This window comes from Coptis chinensis, chromosome 8 (assembly GCF_015680905.1).
Source record: "Coptis chinensis isolate HL-2020 chromosome 8, ASM1568090v1, whole genome shotgun sequence".
In the NCBI taxonomy this organism is placed as follows: Eukaryota; Viridiplantae; Streptophyta; class Magnoliopsida; order Ranunculales; family Ranunculaceae; genus Coptis; species Coptis chinensis.
In genome coordinates this window covers 92,249,442-92,274,131 of record NC_141463.1, presented here as the reverse complement: position 1 = coordinate 92,274,131, position 24,690 = coordinate 92,249,442, and the positions used below count along the sequence as shown (strand labels likewise).

Sequence of the window (24,690 nt, the reverse complement as noted above, 5' to 3'; positions counted from 1 at the left end):
AACATCTGCTTATCAGATGTACTAGAGCATTTTATTGTGAGGAGGTCGGCTACGTTGAACTTCAGTTTTCAGGTCGGTAAGGGGAAATCTCATGTTATTGTGGGGGTGAGTAAGGAGGAGTGGGGGCATAGGCCGTTGTTGATTGTAGATAGATATTGTCCATCTCGTTGGGAGTTGAACACTCGTGTTGTACAGTTGGATGGTAGGTCGTTTGTTTTAGGTCATACTATTTGTAAGGTTGATACTTTGAGCGTTTTGACTTATTTGTTTTGTTTTTGCAGATGTTGTTATTTGTGGTCGTACTAAGACCGGTGCTATAGAAAAGTTTGCTTGTTTGAGTTGGGAGGAGAAACGAGCTTTGTTGGGGGAGGTTGTGCATTATTTTAAGAGGCGTGGAGGAGAGAAAATCAACCGTAAGAAGTTGGAGCAAAAGGAGAAGGCTCGCAAGGCTGTGGTTGTTCTCTCTGATTCTAGCTCGGATCCTACCATGGAGAGGGAGAGCCAAAGGAAGGCACCTATTTCTGGAATGAGAATGGTTGGAGGGGCTGCTGATAGTTGTTCTCAGTAGTAGGGGATACCGCGCAGAGCCGCTGAAAAGCCGTTCTGCATCAAACCATCCAAACACTGGGGGATGTGGAACGTTCGGGATCCAAACGTTCCGAGTTGGGGGATGGAGGACGTTCTGCATCCAAACGCTCCTTCTTGGGTGATGTGGATCGTTCTGCATCCAACCACTCTGAGTTGGGTGATGGTTATCGCCCGCGATCCAAACGCCGAAGTGGGTCTTTGGAAGTCTTTGGTGGTCTTGGTTGTTGAAAGTGTTGGTGGAAGTGTTGGTGGAAGTCTTTAAGTAAGTCTTTGGTTTGAGTGTTGGTGGAAGTGGTGATGCTCCCACTTCATTTCGAGGCCTAATCTGAAGAAGGCGAAGTGGGTTGAGATGGAGGGATGAAGAGGTCCCTCGAACCGAAACGAAGAAACGACACAGTCTTTGGTGAATTGAAGGTCGTGACTTCTTTAGGTCGGGTCCCTTTGAAGAAGATGAACTTGAGTGAGTTGGCTGCTGATGCTGGGGCCTGTGGTAAGAAGAAAGTTGAGGAAGTTTGTGAGGGTAAGCCTGTGGTAAGAAGAAAGTTGGTGAGGGTAAGCCTGCTACTCAGCAGTGCAAGGGGTCAAGGAGTGTGGCCCCAAGTGACAAGAGTGGAGATGATGTTCTGAGTAGGCTTGTCATGTATGAGGACCCTACAAGTGGGATGAGGAAGTTTGTGAAGGATGGGGACTGTAGTTTTAAGTCCTCATTGGTGGCTAGAGGGTTGTTGGAGAGCATTGCTCTTGATGGAGATAGGCGGAAGTTGGATTCTGGGAAAGGTTTGAATGCACATCTTAAATAGATGGATCGGTCGCTGTGCTTTGTGAGTGCTCTGCCGATCTGGGGTTGTTTTCTTTATGCTTTGTAAGTATTTTTTTTATCTAACTTATCTTGTTGCTTGTTAGGTTCTGGCCATATACATGAAGTTAAGGGATATGACAACCATCTCCGACTTGTACAAAAAGGAGCTGGATGTTGCCAAGGAGGCCTATGACAAGCTGGTGGCTGTGCAACATGTGGAGAGGGTTGAAGTTGTTGGACTGAGGGCTCAGGTGCACGATCTGGCTGGGAAAGTGGCCTTGTTGCAACCTGCTCTTGATGCTTCAAAGCTAGAGACTCAACAAGAATTTGGGGTGAGTGCAAAAAGCAATGTGTCGTTGCTTAGAAAAAGCTCAGCCGAGTATAACGACTTGGTCGATTTGGTGGAGAGCGGGGGTGAATACATTCTAATAGATGACTTTTTGGAACTAGATCGTAAAATACAATGCCCCAAGAGATTTGTCAAAGTGGGGCGCAGTGGTTACTGATGATAGTACCGCTGCAGATGCTAGTAGACGATCTGATCTACCCTCCGACCTAGGTGTTGTTCCAGCTACCTCTCCTGAAGATGCTGTCAAAGATGTGTTGAATGGTTGTGATGATCCAATTAACAGTTCTGGTGTTGTAGAGGGCTTAGAGTTGGATCCTTTGAGCGTTGATCAAATTTCCCATGTTATGTAGTCTCGAGCTTCTCTGGTTTGAGTTTGGTTTGCAAGTTCTTTGAACAATATTTAAACACTTGTGTTTTTGCTACTGATAAACAATATTTTTGATGAGGGGGATACTGAGGTCGTTTTCCCGGGATAACTTGGGGGCCTCCAGTATCTAATAACCAAAGTTGTATTTTAAGTAGAAATATTTAAATTACTTACTTGTTGGAATTGTGGTTAAGATTGATATGCATGCGAGTTCATTTGCTGATGACCTTAGTGGGTTGACGACCTTAGAGGTATAGTGGTGGAACTGAGAAGTTGTTGGTCTTTGTTAGGTCGTCTGGTTGTAACAGGTCGTATAACGTTTGTGTACGACCTAATATGTTTGTATAGTTGGCACCTAGTCTTCCTTGTGTCCTTAGGTGTATGTGCTGAGTCGTTCCTTTTGGGGGAACTTCTTATAATTAGCCTTTGAATGGTCATTGTAGTTGATTCTATCTTAAATCCTTTCGAGGCTTTAAGCTGACTTGGGGTCCTTTTGGGGGTCCCTTGATTCTATTTATCTGATAATTGGCATTTGAGTGGCAATTATAGTTGAATCATACTTAACCCTGGTATTGGTGCTAAGTTGATTATGGTCCTTTTGGGGGACCATATATTGAATTTGACTGATAATTAACCACTGCATGGTAATTATAGTTTGGTTGTGTTGATTTCTGACGTTGGTGCTAGGTCGGATATTGTATATCCTGGATTGGTTAGCGTGTTGTTTGTGCGGTATTCATGTAATGCAAAGATAACACTCATACGTCGAATGCTTGTTGGAAGTTTATTCAATTTGAATGTTACAACTGGAGACAAATTACTGGAAAAAATGCTTGAGTAGAGCCGTGTTCCAAGGTCGTGGAAGCACCTCACCGAGTTAAGTTTTGATCCAGTACGCTCCATTTCCAACGACTCTGTCTACTATGTATGGTCCCTCCCAAGTTGGGTTGAGTTTGGCTGGTGCTAAAGTCTTTTTGAGGAGTAAGTCACCAACTTGGAAGGACCTTGGGACGACCTTCTTGTTGTAAGATCGTTGGATTGTTTGGTGGTATCGAGCTAAGGATATTACAGCTGTTTCCCTTCGCTCTTCTAGGAGATAGACTTCTTTGGCTAAGATGTTGTCATTGTCTCCTTATTTAACGATGTCTGAGCGTGTGGTTGTGATTGTGAGCTCTGATGGTATCACTACTTCTATTCCAAAGCAAAGTGCGAAAGGAGACTCGTTGGTACTGGCTCTGGCTATTGTTCTGTATGCCCATAAAATGTTCTTGAGCTACTCTAGCTATTGACTTTTCTTGCTTTCCAACTTCTTTTGGAGATTTTCTTTGATTGCTTTGTTTGTGGCCTTTGCTTGGCCATTGCTTTGTGCATATCTAGGTGTAGAAATACTTGAGTGATCGCCATTTACGTAGAAAACACCTTGACTTGTGTTCCAGCAAATTGGGTACCGTTGTCTATAACAAAGGTGTGGGGTAGACCAAATCTTGTGATGATATTGGTCCATATGAAATTGATGACGTGAACTTCCTTAAGTTGGACTAGTGGGATTGCTTCGACCCATTTGGTGAAATAATCTATGGCTGCTAGGCCATATTTAAGCCATGTTTTCTTTTGTGGGATAAATGGTCCCATGATGTCTAGCCCCTATATGTGGAAAGGCCATGAGCTTGCTATGTTGACAAATTCCCGTGTTGGGCTTAGGTGGTTGTGTCCAAATGTTTGACATTGGAGGTATTTAAGAACGTACATCTTTGCTTCGATATGCATGCCTGACCAATAGTATCCTTTGGTTATTGCTTTGTGTGTCAGGGATCTTGCTCCTGCATGGTTGCCACATTCGCCCTTGTGAATTTTGTCGAAAATGAGTTGGCTCTCGCGTGGAGTTACACACCTGAGGTGGGATCCTCCCGCGGATTTACGGAACAAGTGTTAGTTGATCACAATGTATCTAGGAGCTCAAAATTGTATGGCTCAAGCATTCTTTATCTCTGATGGGAGGTCGTCATGTAAGATAAATTTGAGAAATGGGCCTATCCAAGATTGATTGATCTCTTCATTTGGATGAGGGTTGGAAATCCGGAGGCTATTATCGCTTTTCTTGTTGGTAGCGGGGCCTCTTTAAGATGTCAATGTAGATTGTGTTGGGGCAAACCTCTTGTGTCTTTGAGGCTAAAAAGCTAGATTGTGCATGTGCATTATCTTCCCTGGGAATATGCTCCAATGAGAATGTTGTGAACGATCTGATGAGGTCACTAACGACCTGAGCGTACTTTACCAGGTTTGCTCAATTCGTGACATATTCTTTGGTGATCTGCTTGACGATTAGCTAGGAGTCGCTGTAAGCTTTAAGCTTTGGGACTTGTAGTTGTTGTGCTATGCGGAGACCTGTGATTAATGCTTCGTACTCCGCTTCGTTGTTGGACGTTGGGAAATCAATCTTGATTGATTTTTGTAGCTGGGTGCCTTCTGGTGAAGTTAACACAGCCCCCAGTCCAATATCGTTATTGTTGCACGCTCCATCTACCTAGAGGTGCCATGTGTCTGGGGTGGTTGGTTAATGGAGTGACGTGATGGGCTCGGGTTCCCAGTTGATGTCTTCGACAGGAAAATCCGCAAGGAAGTCAGCACCGACCTGTCCTTTGCGAGACATTCAGGGAACAAACTCGATGTGGTGCTCTCCGAGCTCTTCATCCCACTTGGCCATTCGAGCAGTTTTGTTGTTGGATCTCAAAACATGCTTGATGGGTACATCGGTTATTACCTTGATGCTGTGAGCCTAAAAGTAAGGTCGGAATTTTCAAACTGAGTATAACAGAGACAACATCATTTTCTCTATTGCCGAGTAATGCTTCTCTACATCTGCTAATGTCTTGTTTGTGAAGTAGACTGGCTTTTCGATTCCCTCGTTTTCGTGAAAGAGGGCCGAGCTAATGGCAAAGTCGGTAGTTGCAAGATAAAGCCCCATCGTTTCTCCTTCTTCTGGTTTGGACAGGACGGGTGGAGTTGATAAATAAGCTTCCAGGTCGTTGAAGGCTTTTTGGCATTCGTTTGTCCATGTGAATGTTGCACCTTTTTTGAGTATTTGTAGGAATGGTCTGCTCTTGTCGGATGCCTGTGAGATGAATATGTTGAGGGTTGAAGCCATGCCAGATAACATGTGGATTTGTTGCTTTGTAATTGGCTCTAGCATTTCTAGGAGAACTCGTATTTGCTATGGGTTTGCTTTAATGTGTCTTTGTGAAACGAGGTAACCTAAGAACTTCCCTGAGGCTACTCCGAATACACATTTGGCTGGGTTGAGCTTCATCTTGTTTTGGCGTAACCTTTCAAAGGCTTCTTGTCGGTGAGAGATGTGATCGCCCGCCTTCTCGCTTTTGACCACCATGTCATCTATGTAGACTTCCATGGTGTCGCCTAGCAAGTCTTTGAACATCTTAGTGACCAATCTTTGGTAGGTTGCGTTTGCGTTCTTCAAGCCGAATGGTAGGACGTTGTAGCAGAACGTTCCTTGCTCGGTTATGAAGGACATCGATGAGCTTCTAGTTGATTGCTTCTGAGCTCCATGATGCCTTGGGGTCCGGAAATCGTAAGACTTGGTGTAAAGTGGATGGAACTGCTTGGATCTTATGAATTCATCGCCATCCTAGGATAGCAATGTAGGATGATTTGACATCGATCACACTGAAGCGTGTTGAAGTTTTGACCATGTCTTCTTTTTTTCCAATGGAAACTGGTAAGATGACATCTCCAATGGCGTATGTGCGGTCTTCGTTGAACCTGTAGAGTGGCGCGTTTGATTCTATTATAACTGAATCTGGCAAATGCATGTCTTTGTAAGTCTGATAGAAAAGTATGTCACAATAGCTACTTGGATCGATTAGGACTCTCTTGAATGTCCATCTATTGATTTTGACATGCACTACCAGGGCATCATTGTGGGGTAGGCACACCTTGTCTAGATTGTCCTCTGTGAATGCTATGGAGGTCGTTGACTTAGAGCTGGTAGGAGTGATGATTTCAGCTTTGTAGGAGAGATAGTAGATCTCTTTAAACGCTCCTACCCTTCTGCGCTTTTCCCGACCTGAGATTTCGTCGTTAGAGGTGTCTGTAATCATGTTGATTACTTTTTCCTCTTCGTGGTCGAAGAGTGTCTTCTCATTTGTGCCTCGACCGACCCGGTGATTTAGATTGTCGGTCGTTTTGCTCCCCGCCATAGCTAGTAAATTAAGTGGATGGCAAAAGTTCGATCGGAAATTATTAAGCTAAGATTCAAATGTTTAACAATAATACTTTTAAATATTCGGTCCAAAAAAAACGCTTAACGGCAAAAATACGATTAGGTGTTTTAAACGGGTAATATCTAATACATTCTTTTGAAATTCATTTAAAATTTTTGATATATAATTATATAGTGGGTTTTCTTTCTTATTTTTCCTTTTAAAAATTTTATTCATGAACAAAATAATACTAAGTTGAAATTTTTGGTTCTACTTACTATTTAGTATTTACCTCAACTTTTTTTTCACTACCATAATTTCATTCATATGTCATGCTACGTAAGGAGTAAGGCAAAAAAAGCATTTAGTCCAATAAGACAAATTCCTACGGCCAAAGAGATAAGCCGTTCATGGCTTATTTTAAACAAAAGAAACAAAAAAAATGTAAAACAAAGGATCATATATAGAATGGGTTAACCCCGTGACCAAATGAGATGATGTCCGAGAAACCCAACTATTACATTGACCTAACCATTATCAGCTCAACAAGATGTTGTTATAATGCGATGATTTTTAGGCCCCAAACCCGATTTCTAAATTTCGGCTCCCCACAATTTACACAATTGTCTCAAAAAGTAACTTGCTTCACCTTAGAAATATGATCTTCAACCAAAATATGGGAGCGAGAATTAACAACCAACCCGACGGAGGAGAACCAACCGCGAATTTAGAAGCATCCGAATCCTTTGTTTTGGAGACAAAGTTGAATTAGCAAAGAACATCGAACTCGTGGTCATGATATTCTTCCTCCAAGTTTTTATCTTAGGGGCTATTTGTTTTTAGGTTAAGCAAGAGGGTCTTATAAGACCATGTTTTGGTTTTAAGAGGTCTTAAGGTTTGTTTTCATTTTAAGTTCCTCTTATAAGCACCCTGTAAAATGTTACATCATTTTTTGTAGTTATAGCTCATTTTCATTTAAGTTCCTCTTATAACTGTAAAATAGAAAAAACAAATACATTTTTGGTTATTTGAATTGGATAAATATTTTTTTGAAACAAAGATATAGTTTGATTTTCGATTTCAAATCTTAGTTGATAATTAGAATGATCGATTTTAGATGGGAGATTTTCCATTTGGTGATTAATAGCAAATTTCGGTTCTTTCCGTGGTAGTTTCCAAACACCGGTTAAGTAGTAGTAGTAGTAGAAATTTTTATATTTAAAAATTTGTGACATTATAATTGGTGATTATAAGGTGGTAGTGGTAGTGATGGTAGCTTAGTTAAACCGATGATCATTCAAAAATTGGTAGTGATCCATTCTTTCATTTTATTAGCCAAATCTTATAATAATAGTTTAATTACTAGCTATGGTGGCCCTCTGTTGGTAGATCGTGGTCATGATGATGGTGGTGGTAGTGGCGTGGCATTTGGCATTTTTAATAGTTTGGTGGTGGTGGTCTGGTGGTGGTAGTGGCGGGAACTCTTTCAATTTGGTTTTAATAACTAAGTGGTGGAGGTAGTGGTTGAGGCTCCAATATTTGTTGGTTATTTGGATGGTGGTGGAGCTTGTGAAAATGGCGGCATGGACATCCTTTTTCAAGTTATAAGACTTGATTATAGACTTTGTTAATGTTGGACTTGAAGTATGGTGTTGCATATAAAACTTTCTAGTAGAATTTGGCCCGCGTCAAAAAAAACCAGAAAAATCTTTTAAATGTAAAGAGCCACATCTTATAAGTGGTTATAAGCCCTTGTTGTCTTGTTGTTGTTGTTGTTGTTGGCCCCTTGATTGCTTTCCTTGGGTCCATTTCCCATTTCTAAGTTTCCGGTTCTTTCCACTTTCCAAGTTCTTCTTTTTTAATTTCAAAAATTCGACATTCTTCGGCAATTATAAGGCCGGCCCAACTTCGCTGCGTTTCGGTGATATTCAAAAATTCGCCTAAGGTTTTATTAGCTTGTCTTATAATTTGACCACCGCTAGGTCGTTAGAGTCGTCATAAGAGGCTTTTGTGGCATTTGGCATTGTTGTAAAGTCTGTCCTTGAACGAACTCTTTCAATTCCCTCCTCGAAAGAGTTCTTTCTTGAAACGCGTGAGCTAGAAAAATACATATCGTGGTCATTAATATGCTGAGCTTGTGACAAATTCTAGATTTGCTTTGTCCTTTTGATTTACTTTGTTATATGTTTCGACTTGGATTTGGTGTGGCCTTGAAAATGTTTGGTAGAACTTCGCTTGGCGATTGCTCCCTCAATTGGAGAACTTTTTTAGTGTAAGAGTTTATGATCCTATTTTGTTTTGTTGTTGTTGTTGAGTAATGATTGCTTTCCTTGGGTTTTAAGCATTTGCTTATTAAGGACATCCTTCGAAATCGTTAAACTTTCCATTCTATAAAGTATTTATATAATTGTCCCCGTTTACGTGGTAATGGTGATCGCCTAAGGTTTCTAGCTTGTTCAAGCATGAGGGACCCCCTTTGTCATTTGACTTGTCGGAGTCTTTAGAAGATGTTTAGTGATATTCTTAGGTGTTGTAAAAAAAAGGGCGAGTCCCCGATTCGACCCGAAAAGAGTTCTTTCTTGAAACGCCCCTAGAAAAATACATATTGTCTTCGCCCATATGCCCCGACCCTCATGTTTTGAACAACTTTTCTAGAAACATGAGGTTTCTTCCGAAAAAGTTTTTCCCAATTTTTTTTTTGATATTTAGATTTTTTGTATTTAATTGAATTTTTTTAGGGTTTAAGTTTTACCAATCTATTATGTAAATCCTTCAAATAATGAAGTCTTGTAATGAAGGTTCTTGCACTTGTATTGTTAGAATATGTGAATATATTCTATAGGATCTGGGATTATATGGATATAAGAATATATTCATATATTCTATGAGCTGTTAATGAAGTAACGAACTTTAAAAATTTTGTAATGAATATGTTAATCGGAGTTAATGAAAATTGTCCCCACCAAATTTGTTAATGAAGTGAATGGTGATGCCTTGTATTTGCAAGAGTTGAATAATTTGGCCGGCCCTTTCGCTCGACTTCTCCGAGGTCCTTTGTTTGCGAAGTCTTATAGTCGTTGATTGGTGGTGTTAGTGAGGGCTATGACGGCATTGTTCTCCACTGCGTCTAGAGTGCCGTTGTTGGTGTTGGAGGTGGTGTGCTCATGCATCGTCTGGTTCTCTTGTTGAAGTGTTATGAACGGTAGCGTCTTCATCTGATCTGATAATGTTTGTAGTTGTGCTTCCATGGTGGCTTGTTGTGACTAGCTTCGTGGGTTTGAGAAAATGGTATGAATATTTTATCAAGAGAACGAAACGGTAGACGGCGCTAATGTAGATGTTAGTTGTTTTGGGACGAACGACTTGACTTTATGTTTGATTGGAAGTGGCTGTACTCTTTTTGGGATAATAGTTGCCTACGTATCAAGTTTCTCGGGGATCAACTTGAATCAATTCTTACGTAGTTAATCTCTCTCTATTTATAGATGTTTGAGCTGACTTTCCTTATTTGCTTAAGGCCGTTCATCAAGTGTAGATCTACCTTGTATGCTATCTTGATGATTCGTCATTACTCCTGATGTTACAATGTAAATGACTCCTTGATTGGTGCGTTGACTGAGCTCCAGAATTGCGGTAGATGATTTGCTACCATATATGGCTGTAACCGTGATTTGGGACGACCTGAGTTTGGGTCGTTCAGACGTGCTGCTCATGTGGTACGAGCTGATGGAGATACGACTTGGGTTGATGATCCACGTGTGCTGAAGTGATATGAATATAGAACGGAGGGTACTTACATTAGGTTAACAAGTTGGACACGAATTAATTAATAAGATCCACAACGGAAGAACACAACAACAAATAACCTTGCTACGAAATCTCACCAATAATCTTATAACAACAAGAGTTAACTTTATTATATATGGGGATGGTTATATGAACTCCATCTTATAGTGACTCCAAAATGACTCCACCGCTAAATACAATGAATTAAAAGCTAATTTTTGGTGGAGATGTTCTCTACACAATTCATCTTATAAGTCCACTTTTAGAAGTGGAGTAACTTTGGAGTTACTATAAGGTGGAGTTCATATAACCATCCCCATTATATATTCCTCTCCAAAGATCAAAGTTAAAAATTAGAAGATAATTTGACACCGTTTAGAATTGTGTAATAGAGAGTAAACATTAGAACATACTTAAAAGAAAACAAAGAACTCGCCACCTTGTCCATCAAGATTTGTTTTTTCACTTTTGGTCCACTTATCGTAGCAGGACCCTGTCTCTAGCTCGAAGGCACACCTGGCCGTTGGCCCAAAGGCGCTCATCACATAATTACACAAAAAAGAAATCTCAACCAACACTTGGTGGGAAACGAACTTGCAACCTCTCCCATGAGGAGAGGGGTACACAACCAATTGAGCTAGAAACTCTGTCTTCATGGACAAGGTGGATACGCGGTTGGGTCTATTGGAGAAATGGATGGTGATATATATGGAAAAATATTATTCTAGAATGGACTAGATTAATATTAGGAGACTCTGGAATATATATTAATTGGAGATCCTAATCATGCATAATCTTTTATTATGATTTGATTGATCTTGTTATTCTAGTTCGTTTCCTTATTAAGTTTATTGGACTATCTATTTAAAGTCACTTAAGGGATTGATGTAATCATCTTTTTCACAATAATAAAAATCTTATTATCATTTTCTTTAGGGTCTACTCAAAATGGCACATCGGCAAGAGCCTTCGGGCTAGGTTCCTTTCATGGTTGATGAGCCTTCGAACAATGTAAACATTCAGGCTAGTTAGGGTCCTTCAATCTAACCGGTGTGGTTCTGCATTAACACTCTAGTAAATATTTCAAAAGAAACAAAGAAGAAAAACTCACCACCCTATGTAATCCACTAAAGAAAATAAGAGGTGTGTGGAATCCACTAAAGAAAATAAGAGGTGTCACTAGAACTTTCCCCCTATGGAATCCACCAATTCAAAGAGAAGAATTCCTTTTGTGACCGTGAGATCAGATCCCTCCAAGGGTTTAGATTTTACACTAATAAAATACAACAATCTCTAACGCCGACGTCATGAGACCTTTTCATCTTTATTTTCCCTTTCCCTTTCATTCTTTCTCATCATCGTCTTTTTCTCCAAGTCACAGACATTTTCTCAAACCACTAGAAAATGTCTAGAAGTGTAGACATAGTTACTGTGTTCTTTTGTGAAGATATATATTTACATGACACTTTATAATTAGAGAGGAAATTAAAGAAAGAATGAGAAAGGAATGGTAGTGGGAGATATAAAACACGTGAGCCAAACAGTAAAAGACATGGGCATGGGGGAGCTTGCGAAACTCGAGCAACTCTTCATACTCAACTTTATCTTCAATACGGAGCCAAAGGTGAAATTAATTGATATAAGAAAGTTGCTTAGAAAATGCGGATGAATTCTATTGGTTCCAAAATCACATTATTGACATCAATAATGCTAATTCAAGCTCATTTTTTGAATATTTACATGTCAAACTCAAATAATTCAATTCAAGCTTCTACTCCTATTTTTCCTGCCTTAAACTTAATCATTGCTAACACTCCATTTGAGTTGTCTGTTTTGCTCCCTCACTAAATTCAATCCATCTTCTCTTGTACGTATCTCGTTAGTTTTTGTATCAATGACAGAAGTGTACATTAACTCTAGCTGCTTATGGAGTTAAAAAATACATGAATTTTTTTTGTTATAATAGAATTAAAGAAGAAGATGATGATGAGAGAGATTGAGATTGAGAATGGAGAGAGAGAAATAATGGAAGGTCCCACATGACATCAGCCATTATAGATTTTTATGTTTAGTATCTGGTGTAAAATCTGAACCCTTGGAGCGATCTGATCTCACAGTCTCAAAATTGAGTCTAGAAAACTTGAGTCCGAGGAACCGGACCCTATTTATAAATAAATACAAAATGTCAAACCGGGAAACACGAAGAGACAAATAATTAAAAATTGGTGCTGATTAAAAATTGGTGCAGATTTTCCCCTAGTTTCACAGTAAAAACTGAATCTACATAGGAAGTTTCGTTTCTCAAGACATACCATATATTACTATTTTTTTTTTTTTGTTAAAAGGGTGATTGATTAATTAAAAGAATAAAAATTACAAGATGAAAAAATAAAAAAGATACGAAGAATTCAAGTAGGGTATCCTCATCTGTGTATCCTGCTCAATACATTAAATCTTAGTTGATGAACCTAAAGTAGGTAGTATAATGATTCTCCAGATTTCTTATGAATGGAGGTCGAACATCCCACCATACTTTTTGTCCCATGAGTAGTGCTGCTCCATACTGGCACAACTATCAGCTCCAGAGTTAGTTTCCCGCCAAGTAGCAGTGACGTTTAACCATGTAATTTGTTTCTGTAATACTTGCCAAGTTGCCTTGACTCTCCAATGCATTTTACCCGCCTGGAATGCTTTAACTACCGAGGAAGAATCTGATTCTATCCATATGTGTTTCCACCCGAGCTCTAGTGCTTTCTTCACCATATACCACTAAAAAGCTCTAGAAGTGTAGTTTCCAATTTCGCAAAACGAAGGTTCTTAGAAAAAGATATAACCACTATTTCAAAAGGTGTCAAATTGGAATCCAAAAATGAATTAGGCTGACCTATTTGGGATGTTTCTTGGACTTTTGAGCGGATGTTTCATCATAACGACTTTTAAAGATTCGTGGTATGAAGACAAAAGACACTGCAAGGTTCAAGGTAATAAGTCGACAAATGTCCTTAATTATTTCTACATTCATTCTTTTATATTCTTCCTCAAAGAGTTAAAAATTAAATAATTATAGGGCGACATTATTTTTAGCCTGGTTTAGTGACATGGATGATGTGGCAAGTTATTTCTGATTCTTTAACCTCTTTCTCACATGACAAAAAAATTAAAAAACCAAAAATAGCCCCCAATCCCTTCCTAACATTGACTCCCAACTCTCTTTCTCTCTTCCACTAGTGAACACTGAACAAGACCAATTTTTGGTTTTTTTTTTAAACAAAGAAAGAAGATGATATCTCTAGGTTCTGATTGGAGACAAAATCTCTTTACAAGTGCAAAACTTGTGAAAACCTTTTTTCATTAATAAATTTTTGGAATCATCTTTTCCAGCAAATCCTGTTCTCAAATAAAATTTTCTTCTAATTTTATGTTCTTTAGTGATGAGGAATTTCAATTTACAGAGTCTAAGGATATATAAAACATTATTGCAAAATCTAACAGGTGCACTCTCACATCTGGGCCACTCATTAGGCAAGGGTGCGTGTGTATTGCTCCAAGATGTATTGCAATCAAAGTACGAGATGATGACTGCGCACCCATATATCCCACGTACTCTAGAAACTCTAAAACATTATTAGATGACAAATTGGGAATAAGAAGGGTAGTAGAGTAATTTAGTTTTTTTTTGTTTGAGTAGTGGATTTAAGAGAGTAGTAGAAATTTGCCAAACACGTTAGCCAGCCACTAAACTGGGCCAAAATGCCTGTGTCCGTAGAATTACTCTTAAAAATTAGAAGATATTTCATCATTACTTTTAAAGATTAGTTGTATGAAGACAAAAGACACTAGAAGACATAGTACAAAATATCCCAATATATCGCGATATTTGGGGATATCTATCCAGATTTCAGAGAAAGATATATAAATATCACGATATGTTTAGAGATATATACGATTGTAAATATCAGTAATATTTCGATACTATTTGCGATATTTGTGATGTTTGGGGATATTTTGCGATATTTTGAGATATTTTGTGTATATACAATTTTATTTAATATTTACCATTATATTTCAAATAAATATAAATAATGTATCATGATATATCAAGAAATATCTACGATATTTGTCGATATTTTGGATATATCCACGATACATATCCAGAAATTGAATATCGATAAATACCCATATTCTGATATTTTATACTATGCTATAAGGTTCAAGGTAAGTCGACAAATGTCCTTGACTATTTCTACATTCATTCTTTTATATTCTTTCTCAAAGAGTTAAAAATTAGAAGATAACATTTTAAATTTTAAGTTGGTAGTATTTTATATTCTTCCTCAAAGAGTTAAAATTAGAAGATAACATTTTAAATTTTAAGTTGGTAGTAGTTTATATTCTTCCTCGAAGAGTTAAAAATTAGAAGATAACATTTTAAATTTTAAGTTGGTAGTATGAAGACAAAAGACACTGCAAGGTTCACGCACTATTTCTACTTTCATCCTTTTATAAATTAGGAAAAGTTATGTAGTTTAAAAAATTCATCACTCGAAACAAGTAATTCATGTATTCATTAAACCAAAATCTAGCAACTATCTTTAGTTGTGTTTTGCCCATACTCTTCCTTTATTTTCTTCTGTCATGGAAGAGAAGAACAAGCGCCAAGTCCAGTTTCGCTCCTGAACCAGGTGGTGCATGGCCGCTCCTCGGTCACTTGCATATGTTAAATGGACCTCAACTACCTCATCTAACTTTGGGCTCCATGGCTGACAAGTATGGACCAATTTTCGGTATTCGACTTGGTTTTAGAAAAGCTCTTGTGGTGAGTAACTGGGAGGTAGCCAAGGAGTGTTTTACTACTAATGACAGGGTCCTTGCCACTCGCCCAAGCTCCCTTGCTGTGGAGATCATGGGCTATAATTATGGAATGTTTGGTCTGGGTCCTTACGGATCATATTGGCGTGAAGTACGCAAAATAGCAATAGTTGAGCTTCTTTCTGTCCGTCGGCTTGAGTTGTTAAAACATGTCAGAATCTCGGAGATTAACACTTGTATTAAAGAATTGCACCAAACATGGACGACGAATAGTAACAACGGCAAAACACCACTTTTGATGGATATGAAAGGATGGTTCGGTGACTTGACACTGAATGTGACTGTGAGGATGGTTGCTGGAAAGCGATACTTCGGCGCTAGTGCTGAGTTGGATGATGGTGAGGCAGGACAGTTACAATGGGCGACTAAAGACATGTTCAGATTATTAGGGGTGTTTGTGGTGGCTGATGCACTTCCATTCCTCAGATGGTTGGACTTTCAAGGACATGAAAAAGCTATGAGGAGAGTTTTTGAAGTAATGGACAGTATAATGGGGAGATGGTTGAAGGAACATAAACAAGATAAGTTGAATCGTAAGACAAAGGTGGAGAGAGACTTCATGGATGTGATGTTGGCAGTGCTTGACGATGAAAATCTATTTGGTCACGAGGCTGATGTTGTTAACAAGGCTACTTGTCTGGTAAGCTAATCGTTATACCTGCCCACAATTAAAGACTAATAATATTGATAGATTGGTAATCTGACATTTTTTAATACTGCTATATTAGGTGAGTTAAATTCTGATTTGTTGTGATAGATCCGGCCATCATAGGTATTTAGTTTCTTGGTATTACAAATCATAGATATTTACGCCCATTTTGATAGTATGCAAATTTTTTGAAGTACGCCCATTCTGATATTTTAGTCCTTTTTTGAGTCGTTGTAAATGAACTTCTATGAGGAAACTAGACTCGTGTCTTGTTTTTCTACTCACCACTCTCCCTTGTGAAGCAGACTATGATCGTGGCTGCAACGGATACCACTATGGTCACTCTAACATGGGCACTCTCCTTATTGCTTAACAATAAGCACGTTTTGAAGAAGGCACAAGATGAGATTGATGTTCAAGTGGGGAAAGATAAACGTGTTGAAGAACAGGATATAGAAAAACTTGTGTACCTCCAAGCCATTGTTAAGGAGACATTGCGCTTATACCCACCGGCGCCATTGTCTGTACAACATGAGGCCATAGAGGATTGCACTATAGCGGGTTACCATGTTCCGGCTGGCACACAAGTAATTACAAATCTTTCCAAGATACAACGTGATCCACTTAAATGGGCCAAACCCTCTGAGTTTCGGCCAGAAAGGTTTCCGACAAATATGGACGTTAGGGGTAATCATTTCGAACTCATTCCATTTGGGTCTGGTCGAAGATCATGCCCAGGTATCTCATTTGCTCTTCAAGTTATCCACTTGACCCTTGCATCTTTGTTGCAAGGATTCATATTTGAAACTCCATCTGGTGCACCTGTGGACATGACTGAGGGTGCTGGGATAACCAATATGAAAGCCACTCCATTACAAGTTGTAATCACCCCAAGACTATCTTCTCATTTGTATTAATTTTGCTTTAAATGAACCTGGGGATCATGTGCCGAATTTCCGATACTACACACATTAAGAAGTTCATACTTCGTATTGTTGACGGAACATGTACAGTACGTGCAGCTTTGTGATGGGATATGAGAATGATTCTAGGAATAAGCTCGAGCTTAAGGCCTGTTTACTTTTTTTAGTACTTATAAGTGGTTGCTACTTATAAGTTTGTGTAAGTCAGGTTTTGCTACATACTTTTGTTTTTACACAAACAGGGATATTATTAATAATAATCAAAGAATTGAATGTTGCAACCAGACTACCAGAGTGACTGTATTACCTAAATTTACACCATCTAAACTCACTTGTATTCTCCCTTCTTTCTCTCTCTTCCCTTCTCTCCTCTCCTTTTTTCTTTTTTTCCTCCCCTTTTTCTCTAACCTCCCACCCCTCTTTATAACTTCTCTCTTTCTTTTGACTCGTTGATCTCCATTTCATCCAGCGTTCCCTGCCTCTCCACGTGCCGCCTCGGTCTCATCTGCCTTTAGGGTTTCGCGTGTTGGAGTTATCCCTCACATGAGGAGAGAAAACAGAGCTGGAGAGAAACGGGCGAATTCGGCGTTGGAAATGTCGAGATAGCAAGCGCCGGATGAAGCGACTTCGCTCGTGGTTCCAAGATAGACTAGGGCGACCAGCTATAGAGGGCGACCAGCGCTTCGATCTCGAAGACATTGGCCTTCCAAGGCCAGTCTAATTTTCGTGGGCTTTGCTTTCTGATTCAAAAATTTGGTTTTTGGAGATAAAAACCAAAATCAAGGTTTTGGAAAACCTAACCAAAACAAGTCGGAAGGATTGGAATCCGGACAAAACAAATAGAGAACCTTTCTACGAGATATAACCCTCAGTAAAGAGATAAGAGTGATCTAGTAAGGTGAGAGACCGAAAGGAGATATTGTAATCTTCCTTCCCACGTTATTAAGAACCCGACTCTTGTGGAAGTAGGCATCATTGGCGAACCACGGTAAATCTTTGTGTTGTGGTTTGCTTTTCTTTACTTTACATTATTATCCATTGTTAATAGTTGTTTAGCGAGTTGGGCATGTTAGTATAGGTTGTAGTTGATATTTAGATTTTGTCCGGAGTTGAATTGTGTTCAAATACAAGTTATCCGTGTAAATGGGGAATCGATTGGTATTGATATAATCCCCAACAAGTGGTATCGAGCCTTGGTTAGAATAGCCTAGGGGTGTTATCCGAATCTTGGTCGGGCGGTGTTTGATGAAATTCACGAGAGAAGATTTGAGGTTAAATAACTTGTAGAGATGGACCATTCCGTGAACACTCGTATGATGAGTCCGAATAGGAAGAACTACACCATCCGGAAAGCCAAGATGGAAGACTTGCTATAATCGCAAGGACTTGGCACTTCCCATTGAGAATGAGGGAGTAAAACCGTAAAAAAGGCCCGATGAGGCCGAGTGGAAAAAGCTTGACGAGTGCCGATTGATACATTCGACGATGGATTGACGACCGGTGTCTTTCACCATGTGGCCCAAGAGACTACAACCTTCGATCTATGGAAGAAACTTCGAAGACCTTTATGAGAGGAAGTCGGTGGAAACAAAGTGCTAGTCGTTAAGAAGTTTGCGCGAACCACGAAGTACCAAGAAGGTTCTTCAATGTCATGAGCATCTTAATGAAGTACGTAATATCATCAATCGATGCATTTGATGAAGATCAATTTGGGAGACGAAGTTGAGGCTTTGTTTCTATTAGGCTCTCTACCCGAAAGTTGGGAGACATTAGCGGTTTCTACACATGGAGCGCCCAGGATGGAATTGTTACCATGGAGATGGCTACCACGCCTTTGTTGAATGAGGATACTAGAAGGAGTGCAAGAAGCGACTCTTCTCACTCGAGAGATCCTTTTCACGAGAGAAACGGGGAGAGGTCAAAACAGAAAAAATCATCTCGCTCTAGAGGTGATGATGTAAGTAAATCTAGGGGGTGAAGCTAGAACTCCTAAGGCGCGAGGCAATGTTACTATTGTGCCACAAAAGGCCACTTCGGATATGAGTCGCGAGAACAATCAAGAGGGATGAGAAGAATAACCGCGTGTACATGAAGACATGGTGCGCGGAACGGAAACACGCAGAGATACTACCGCACTAGTCGGCGACCTGAGTGGGAATTGTGTCGATTGTGGTGTGTCTTTGTCTTAGTACCTCATGTCGGGGATACGAGTGGGTGATAGATACAGGAGCATCCTATCACGTCAATCGCGACAGAGATTCTTCACTACCTATACCTACAAATTGTGGTGAATATGGTGAAGTGAGGATGGGTAACAAAGGGCGCCTCGAAGATTATAGGCATTGGAGATGTTCATATAGAAACCAATGTCGGCTACACCTTGACACTCAAGGATGTAAGACATGTCCCCGACATACGGTTAAGCCTAATTTCGGGCCGGAATTAGATGACGATGGCTTTGTAAACTCGTTTGGTAACGGGTATGGAACCGAGCGCAGGTTCCATTGTAGCAGCCCGGAGGAAAGAAGACTTGCTCTTCTTACAAAACGCAGGCTAGTTTGTGTAAAGCGAAGCGAATCTGCGCGTAAGAAGAAGCTTCATCTGAACAATGCAAGAGAGACGTGTCACATGGGCATAAAAGGGATGGAAGTTCTTGCTAAGCAAAAGGCCATGCCGGACATTAAAGGTACACATTTAAATACATGTACTCATTGTTTGGTAGGAAAGCAACACGGGTGTCTTTCCAAAGATTCCCGTCTCCAGCGAGGACATCGCGTCCTTGAGCTAGTGCACCGACTTATGTGGTCCTATGAGAGTGAAGTCCCACCAGGGAGCCGTGCTTCTTGACATTCATTGATGATCGTCAAAGAAAGATATGGGCCTATAGTCGAAGACCAAGGATGAAGTACTTGGCGTGTTTGAGAAATTCCACAAAGATGGTGGAAAGAGAGACCGGAAGTTGTTGAAATGTATTCGCCGGATAATGGGGGTGAGTACATTGGGCCATTTGAAGAGTATTGCCGAGTCATGGGATTAAGTCATGAGCGGACCGTTCCCAAGACACCGCAACGTAATGGAATAGCAGAGAGAATGAACCGCACCATTGTAGAGAGGATGAGATGCATGCTATCTCACTCTAAGCTACCTAGAAGCTACCGGGTAGAAGCAATGCATCAAACCGTGCATGTGATCAACCTGTCGCCGCAAAGCCTCCAATAGTGATTATCCGAGAGAGTATGGTCGCAGATGTTGATTATGGATACTTGAGGGTATTTGGGTGCGGGGCATTTGTGCATATTCCGGATGAGAGATCCAAGCTTGATGACAAAGCCAAGCAGTGCATTTTTCTGGGTTATGGAGATGAAAAGTTTGGTTACAAACTCTATGATCCGATTAAGAAGAAGGTAATCCGAAGTCGAGATGTTGTGTTCTTAGAAGACCAAACCATAGCAGACTTTGAGGAGGGTGAGAAGTTACGTGCTTTCACCAATGATCTTGTTGATTGAGAACCGAAGTTCCCTCCGTGGAACGTCGTAAGGCATTGAGAATGCAGAAACCATGAGTTTGAAGCTCATGATGAGAATCCTATTGCTCATGATGGGATAGAACCTATTGGTATAGAAGATGCAGATGAGATGCATGAACCACCACCGAGCAAGCGAAGTGCATACTCCCCGAGGCACCGAGATGGGGCAAGGAGGTCCGACAGGGAGACTAGCTTCAACCAGTATCCACCACATAATGCATGCTACTATCGGATGGTGGAGAACCTATGTACTATCAAGAGGCACTTGAAGGTACGCACAAAGAAAAGTGGTTGAAGGCCATGCATGACGAGATGGATTCTTTGCATAAGAACACACTTATGAAGTTAGTTGAGAAACCCACAGGGAGAAAAGTTCTCAAGAATAAGTGGATATACAAAGTCAAGCATGAGGAGAACAATCCTCACCCAAGCACAAAGCTTCGCCTTTGTTGTGAAGGGATTCGGGCCAAAGAAAGGAATTGACTTTGATGAGATTTTCTCTCTGTAGTGAAGATGACTTCTATCCGGTGGTATTGGGTATGACCGCAAGAAGTATGAACCTAGAGGTTGAGCAGCTAGATGTTAAGATGCTTTTTCTTCATGGAGACCTTGAAGAAGATGTCTACATGGACCAACCGTAGGGTTTGAGGTCAAAGGCAAGGAGCACCTAGTATGCAAGTGATAAAAAGAGCTTGTATGGGTTGAAGCAAGCAAGCACCGACGATTGGTACATAAAGTTTGATTCCTTTATGGCGAAGCAAGGATACAAGAAGTCCGCTTCCGATCATTGTGTGTTTGTTCGAGATTTCCGGATGGGGATTTCATTGTGGCTATTCTTTGTATGTGGATGATATGTTGATAGTTGGCCCAAACATCAACAAGATATCCAAGCCGAAGAAAGACTTGAGTAAGTCCTTTGAGATGAAGGATCCGGGTCAAGCAAAGCGGATACTTGGGATGTGGATCACTTTCGTGACGAAAAGAGTGGGAAGTTGTGGCTTTCAAGAAAGCTACATTGAAAGGTGTTGAAGAGATTCAACATGGATCAAGCCGCCGGTCCGGTTGTCCGCTTGGTGGCGGTTCCGCATGACCAAAGAGATGTGTCCAAAGGGTGATCATGAAAGCGAGTCGATGGAAAAGATTCCTTATGCATCCGCAGTGGGGCGGTTTGATGTATGCCATGGTGTGTACTAGACCGGATATTGCTTTTCGCCGTTGGGGTGGTAAGCGATTTCATCAAATCCGGTAAAGAGCATTGGGAAGGTGTTAAGTGGATATTGAGATATCTCAAAGGCACTTCCAAATCATGTTTGTGCTTTGGTGGAAGTAAGCCCTTACTTGAAGGCTACAATCGATGCGGACATGGCGGTGATGTTGACTCGATAAAGTCCACCTCCGGTTATCCGGTTACTTTTGCGGGGGGAGCGGTTTCTTGGCAATCTAAGTTGCAAAAGTGTGTTGCCCTCTCCACTACGAAAGTTTAGTATATTGCAGCCAATCGAAAGTGTTGCAAAGAGTTGCTATGGATGAAGAGGTTCTTCGACGAACTAGGGCTAAAGCGAAAACAGTTTGTAGTTCTATGTGATACCGAGCGTCATTCACTTGAGCAAGAATCCGAAGTTTTCATTCTAGATCCAAGCACATACACGTCGCGTTATCATTGGATTAGAGAAGTACTTTCGAAGACAAGCATTTGTCTATCGAGAAGATCCATACCGACAAGAACGGGTCGGATATGATGACCAAAGTCTTACCGAAAAGGTAAGTTTGATGTTTGTTGTGCTATTGCGGAATGGCGGCCGCTCTCCTCTGTTGATTTGGCAATTGCATGGAGGTATCCCCTCACCGTTCGAGGGGAGATTGTTGGAGTTATCCCTCACATGAGGAGAGAAAAAGAGTTTGAGAGAAAGCGCTTAATTTCGGCGTTGGAAATGTCGAGGCCCGGCAGCGCCGAAATGAAGGGCGACTTCGCCGAGGTTTCGATAGACTAGACTAGGGCTTACCGAGGGGGCCACCATTCGATCTCGATATTGGCTGGCCTTCAGCCTCAAAGAGGCGCGCCTTCAGTCTAATTTTCGTGGGCTTTGCTACAAGATTCCGCTAAATTTGGTTTTGGAGATAAAACCAAAATCAAGGTTTTGGAAAACCTAACCAAAACAAGTCGGAAGGATTGGAATCCGCACAAAAACAAAGAGAGAAACATTTACGGAGATACAACCCCTCAGAAAAGAGATAAGAGTGATCTAGTAAGGTGAGAGACTGAAAGGAGAGATTGTAATCTTCCTTCCCACGTTATTAAGAACTGACTCTTGTGGAAGTAGGCATCATTGGCCGAACCACGGTAAATCTTTGTGTTGTGGTTTGCTTTTACTGCTTTACATTATTATCTGTTGTTAATAGTTGTTTAGCGAGTTGGGCATGTTAGTATAGGTTGTAGTTGATATTTAGATTTTGTCCGGAGTTGAATTGTGTTCAAATACAAGTTATCTGTGTAGTGGGGGAATCGATTGGTATTGATATAATCCCCAACATCGCGAACCTGATATACTACAACATGTCCTCTATTTACTATTTTTGAATGGGATTGACCTGATTTTATATTTGATTGGAAGTGGCTGCACTCTTCTTGGGATAAGAGTTGCCTACGTATCAAGTTTCTCGGGGTCAATTTGAATTAATCCTTACGTAGTTCATCTATCTCTATTTATAGATGTTTGAGCTGACTTTCCTTATTTACTTCAGGCCGTTTATCAGGTGTAGATCCACCTTGTATGCTATCTTCATGATTCGCCATTACTCCTGATGTTACAAAGTAAATGACTCCTTGATTGGTGTGTTGACTGAGCTTCAAGATTGCGGTAGATGATTTGCTACCATATATGGCTGTAACTGTGATTTGGGACGACTTGAGTTTGGGTCGTTCAGACGTGCTGCTCACATGGTACGAGCTGATGAAGATACGACTTGGGTTGATGACACGTGTGCTGAAGTGATATGAATGTAGAACGGAGGGTACTTACACAACCCCCTTTGTTTTATTTTTCTTCGTTTTGATAGTTATGATGTGAAAGGAAAAAGATAAAACGAAGCATTTGTATACGTGTCTGACAGCTGGTTTGTTTAAGGGTTTGGAAAATGTGCGGGAACAGTTGGACTTTGAACCATGGGCCCAAATCACGACGACTTTGTGGGCGAGTTATGATTGTGTTAGCTTGGAAAACTGAATCGTTTTGTTTGTTTTTGAGGTTTGTGTGTTTGAAAGGTTTTGTGTGGGTTGGCTTTTCATTTCCATCTTATCATCAGAAGCAAAGAAAGAAAACGGAGAGAAAGAAACAAAAGCAAAGAGAAAAGAAAAACGCCAAGCTCACGTCTTTATAATTTTAGATGCGTTCTTTGATAAAAAGTTTGATCTTTTATTTTATTTTTGCACTCGAAATGTCTGTTACTAGTGATAGTTTAAGTGGTGAAGTTGAGATAGATGAGTGGAGAGAGAGAACAGTAAGTGATGACGAAGTTGAAGATAGGGTTTGTAGTGGCGATGAGGCTTCATCATCTTCGTCGTTGGAGACGTTGGCTGAGGATGCGAGGGGGCCTAGGTCGGAGGATTATTATGATGTTTAAAGGGGGGAGTTTGGTTGGGTGGAGGCCGACCTGGCCATGTACGACCTGAGTGGGGAGAGGAATTTGTATAGTAGTGACTACGTCCCTTGGGGTGGGGGAGTAGTGGTTTGTTATGGGCAGTTTAAGGCTAGGATGAGGTTGCCATTTTCCTGTCTTACTGTGGAGATAATGAATTTTTTAGGAAAAGCTCCTTGCCAGTTCGTAGGCAATAGTTAGAGGATTTTCCATGTGTTGGATTTGTTGAATGAGAGGGGCTATAACATCTGCTTATCAGATGTACTAGAGCATTTTGTTGTGAGGAGGTCGGCTACGCTGAACTTCAGTTTTCAGGTCGGTAAGGGGAAATCTCATGTTATTGTGGGGGTGAGTAAGGAGGAGTGGGGGCGTAGGCCGTTGTTGATTGTAGATAGATATTGTCCATCTTGTTGGGAATTGAACGCTCGTGTTGTACAGTTGGATGGTAGGTCGTTTGTTTTAGGTCGTACTGTTTGTAAGGTTGATACTTTGAGCGTTCTGACTTATTTGTTTTGTTTTTGCAGAGGTTGTTATTTGTGGTCGTACTAAGACCGGTGCTATAGAAAAGTTTGCTTGTTTGAGTTGGGAGGAGAAACGAGCTTTGTTGGGGGAGGTTGTGCATAATTTTAAGAGGCGTGGAGGAGAGAAAATCAACCGTAAGAAGTTGGAGCAAAAGGAGAAGGCTCGCAAGGTTATGGTTGTTCTCTCTGATTCTAGCTTGGATCCTACCATGGAGAGGGAGAGCCAAAGGAAGGCACCTATTTCTGGAATGAGAATGGTTGGAGGGGCTGCTGATAGCTGTTCTGCTGCAGTGAGGATAGTTGGCAGAGCTGCTGAAAGCCGTTCTACATCCAAACGCTCTGAGGTGGGGGATGTGGAACGTTTGGCATCCAAACGTTCCGAGTTGGGGGATGGAGGACGTTCTGCATCCAAACGCTCCTTCTTGGGTGATGTGGATCGTTCTGCATCCAACCACTCTGA

At 40.7% G+C, this 24,690-nt stretch overlaps 1 protein-coding gene across 1 annotated transcript; it reads left to right on the top strand.

Annotated features, from left to right (window-relative positions):
* The first annotated feature begins 14,521 nt into the window (after positions 1-14,521).
* On the top strand, positions 14,522-16,831 carry LOC147484414 (cytochrome P450 CYP82D47-like). Its single transcript, XM_086576445.1, has 2 exons — positions 14,522-15,615; positions 15,930-16,831. Exons 1-2 carry the CDS (start codon positions 14,665-14,667, stop codon positions 16,539-16,541), a joined length of 1,563 nt encoding a protein of 520 aa, XP_086432571.1. The 5' UTR covers positions 14,522-14,664; the 3' UTR covers positions 16,542-16,831.
* The last annotated feature ends 7,859 nt before the right edge of the window (positions 16,832-24,690 follow it).

Excerpts from the sequence above, each read along its gene's own strand:
- LOC147484414 (XM_086576445.1), top strand. The coding sequence starts at position 14,665 with ATGTATTCATTAAACCAAAATCTAGCAACTATCTTTAGTTGTGTTTTG. Across the intron at positions 15,616-15,929 it reads TTAACAAGGCTACTTGTCTG|ACTATGATCGTGGCTGCAAC; the intron begins GTAAGCTAATCG and ends CTTGTGAAGCAG.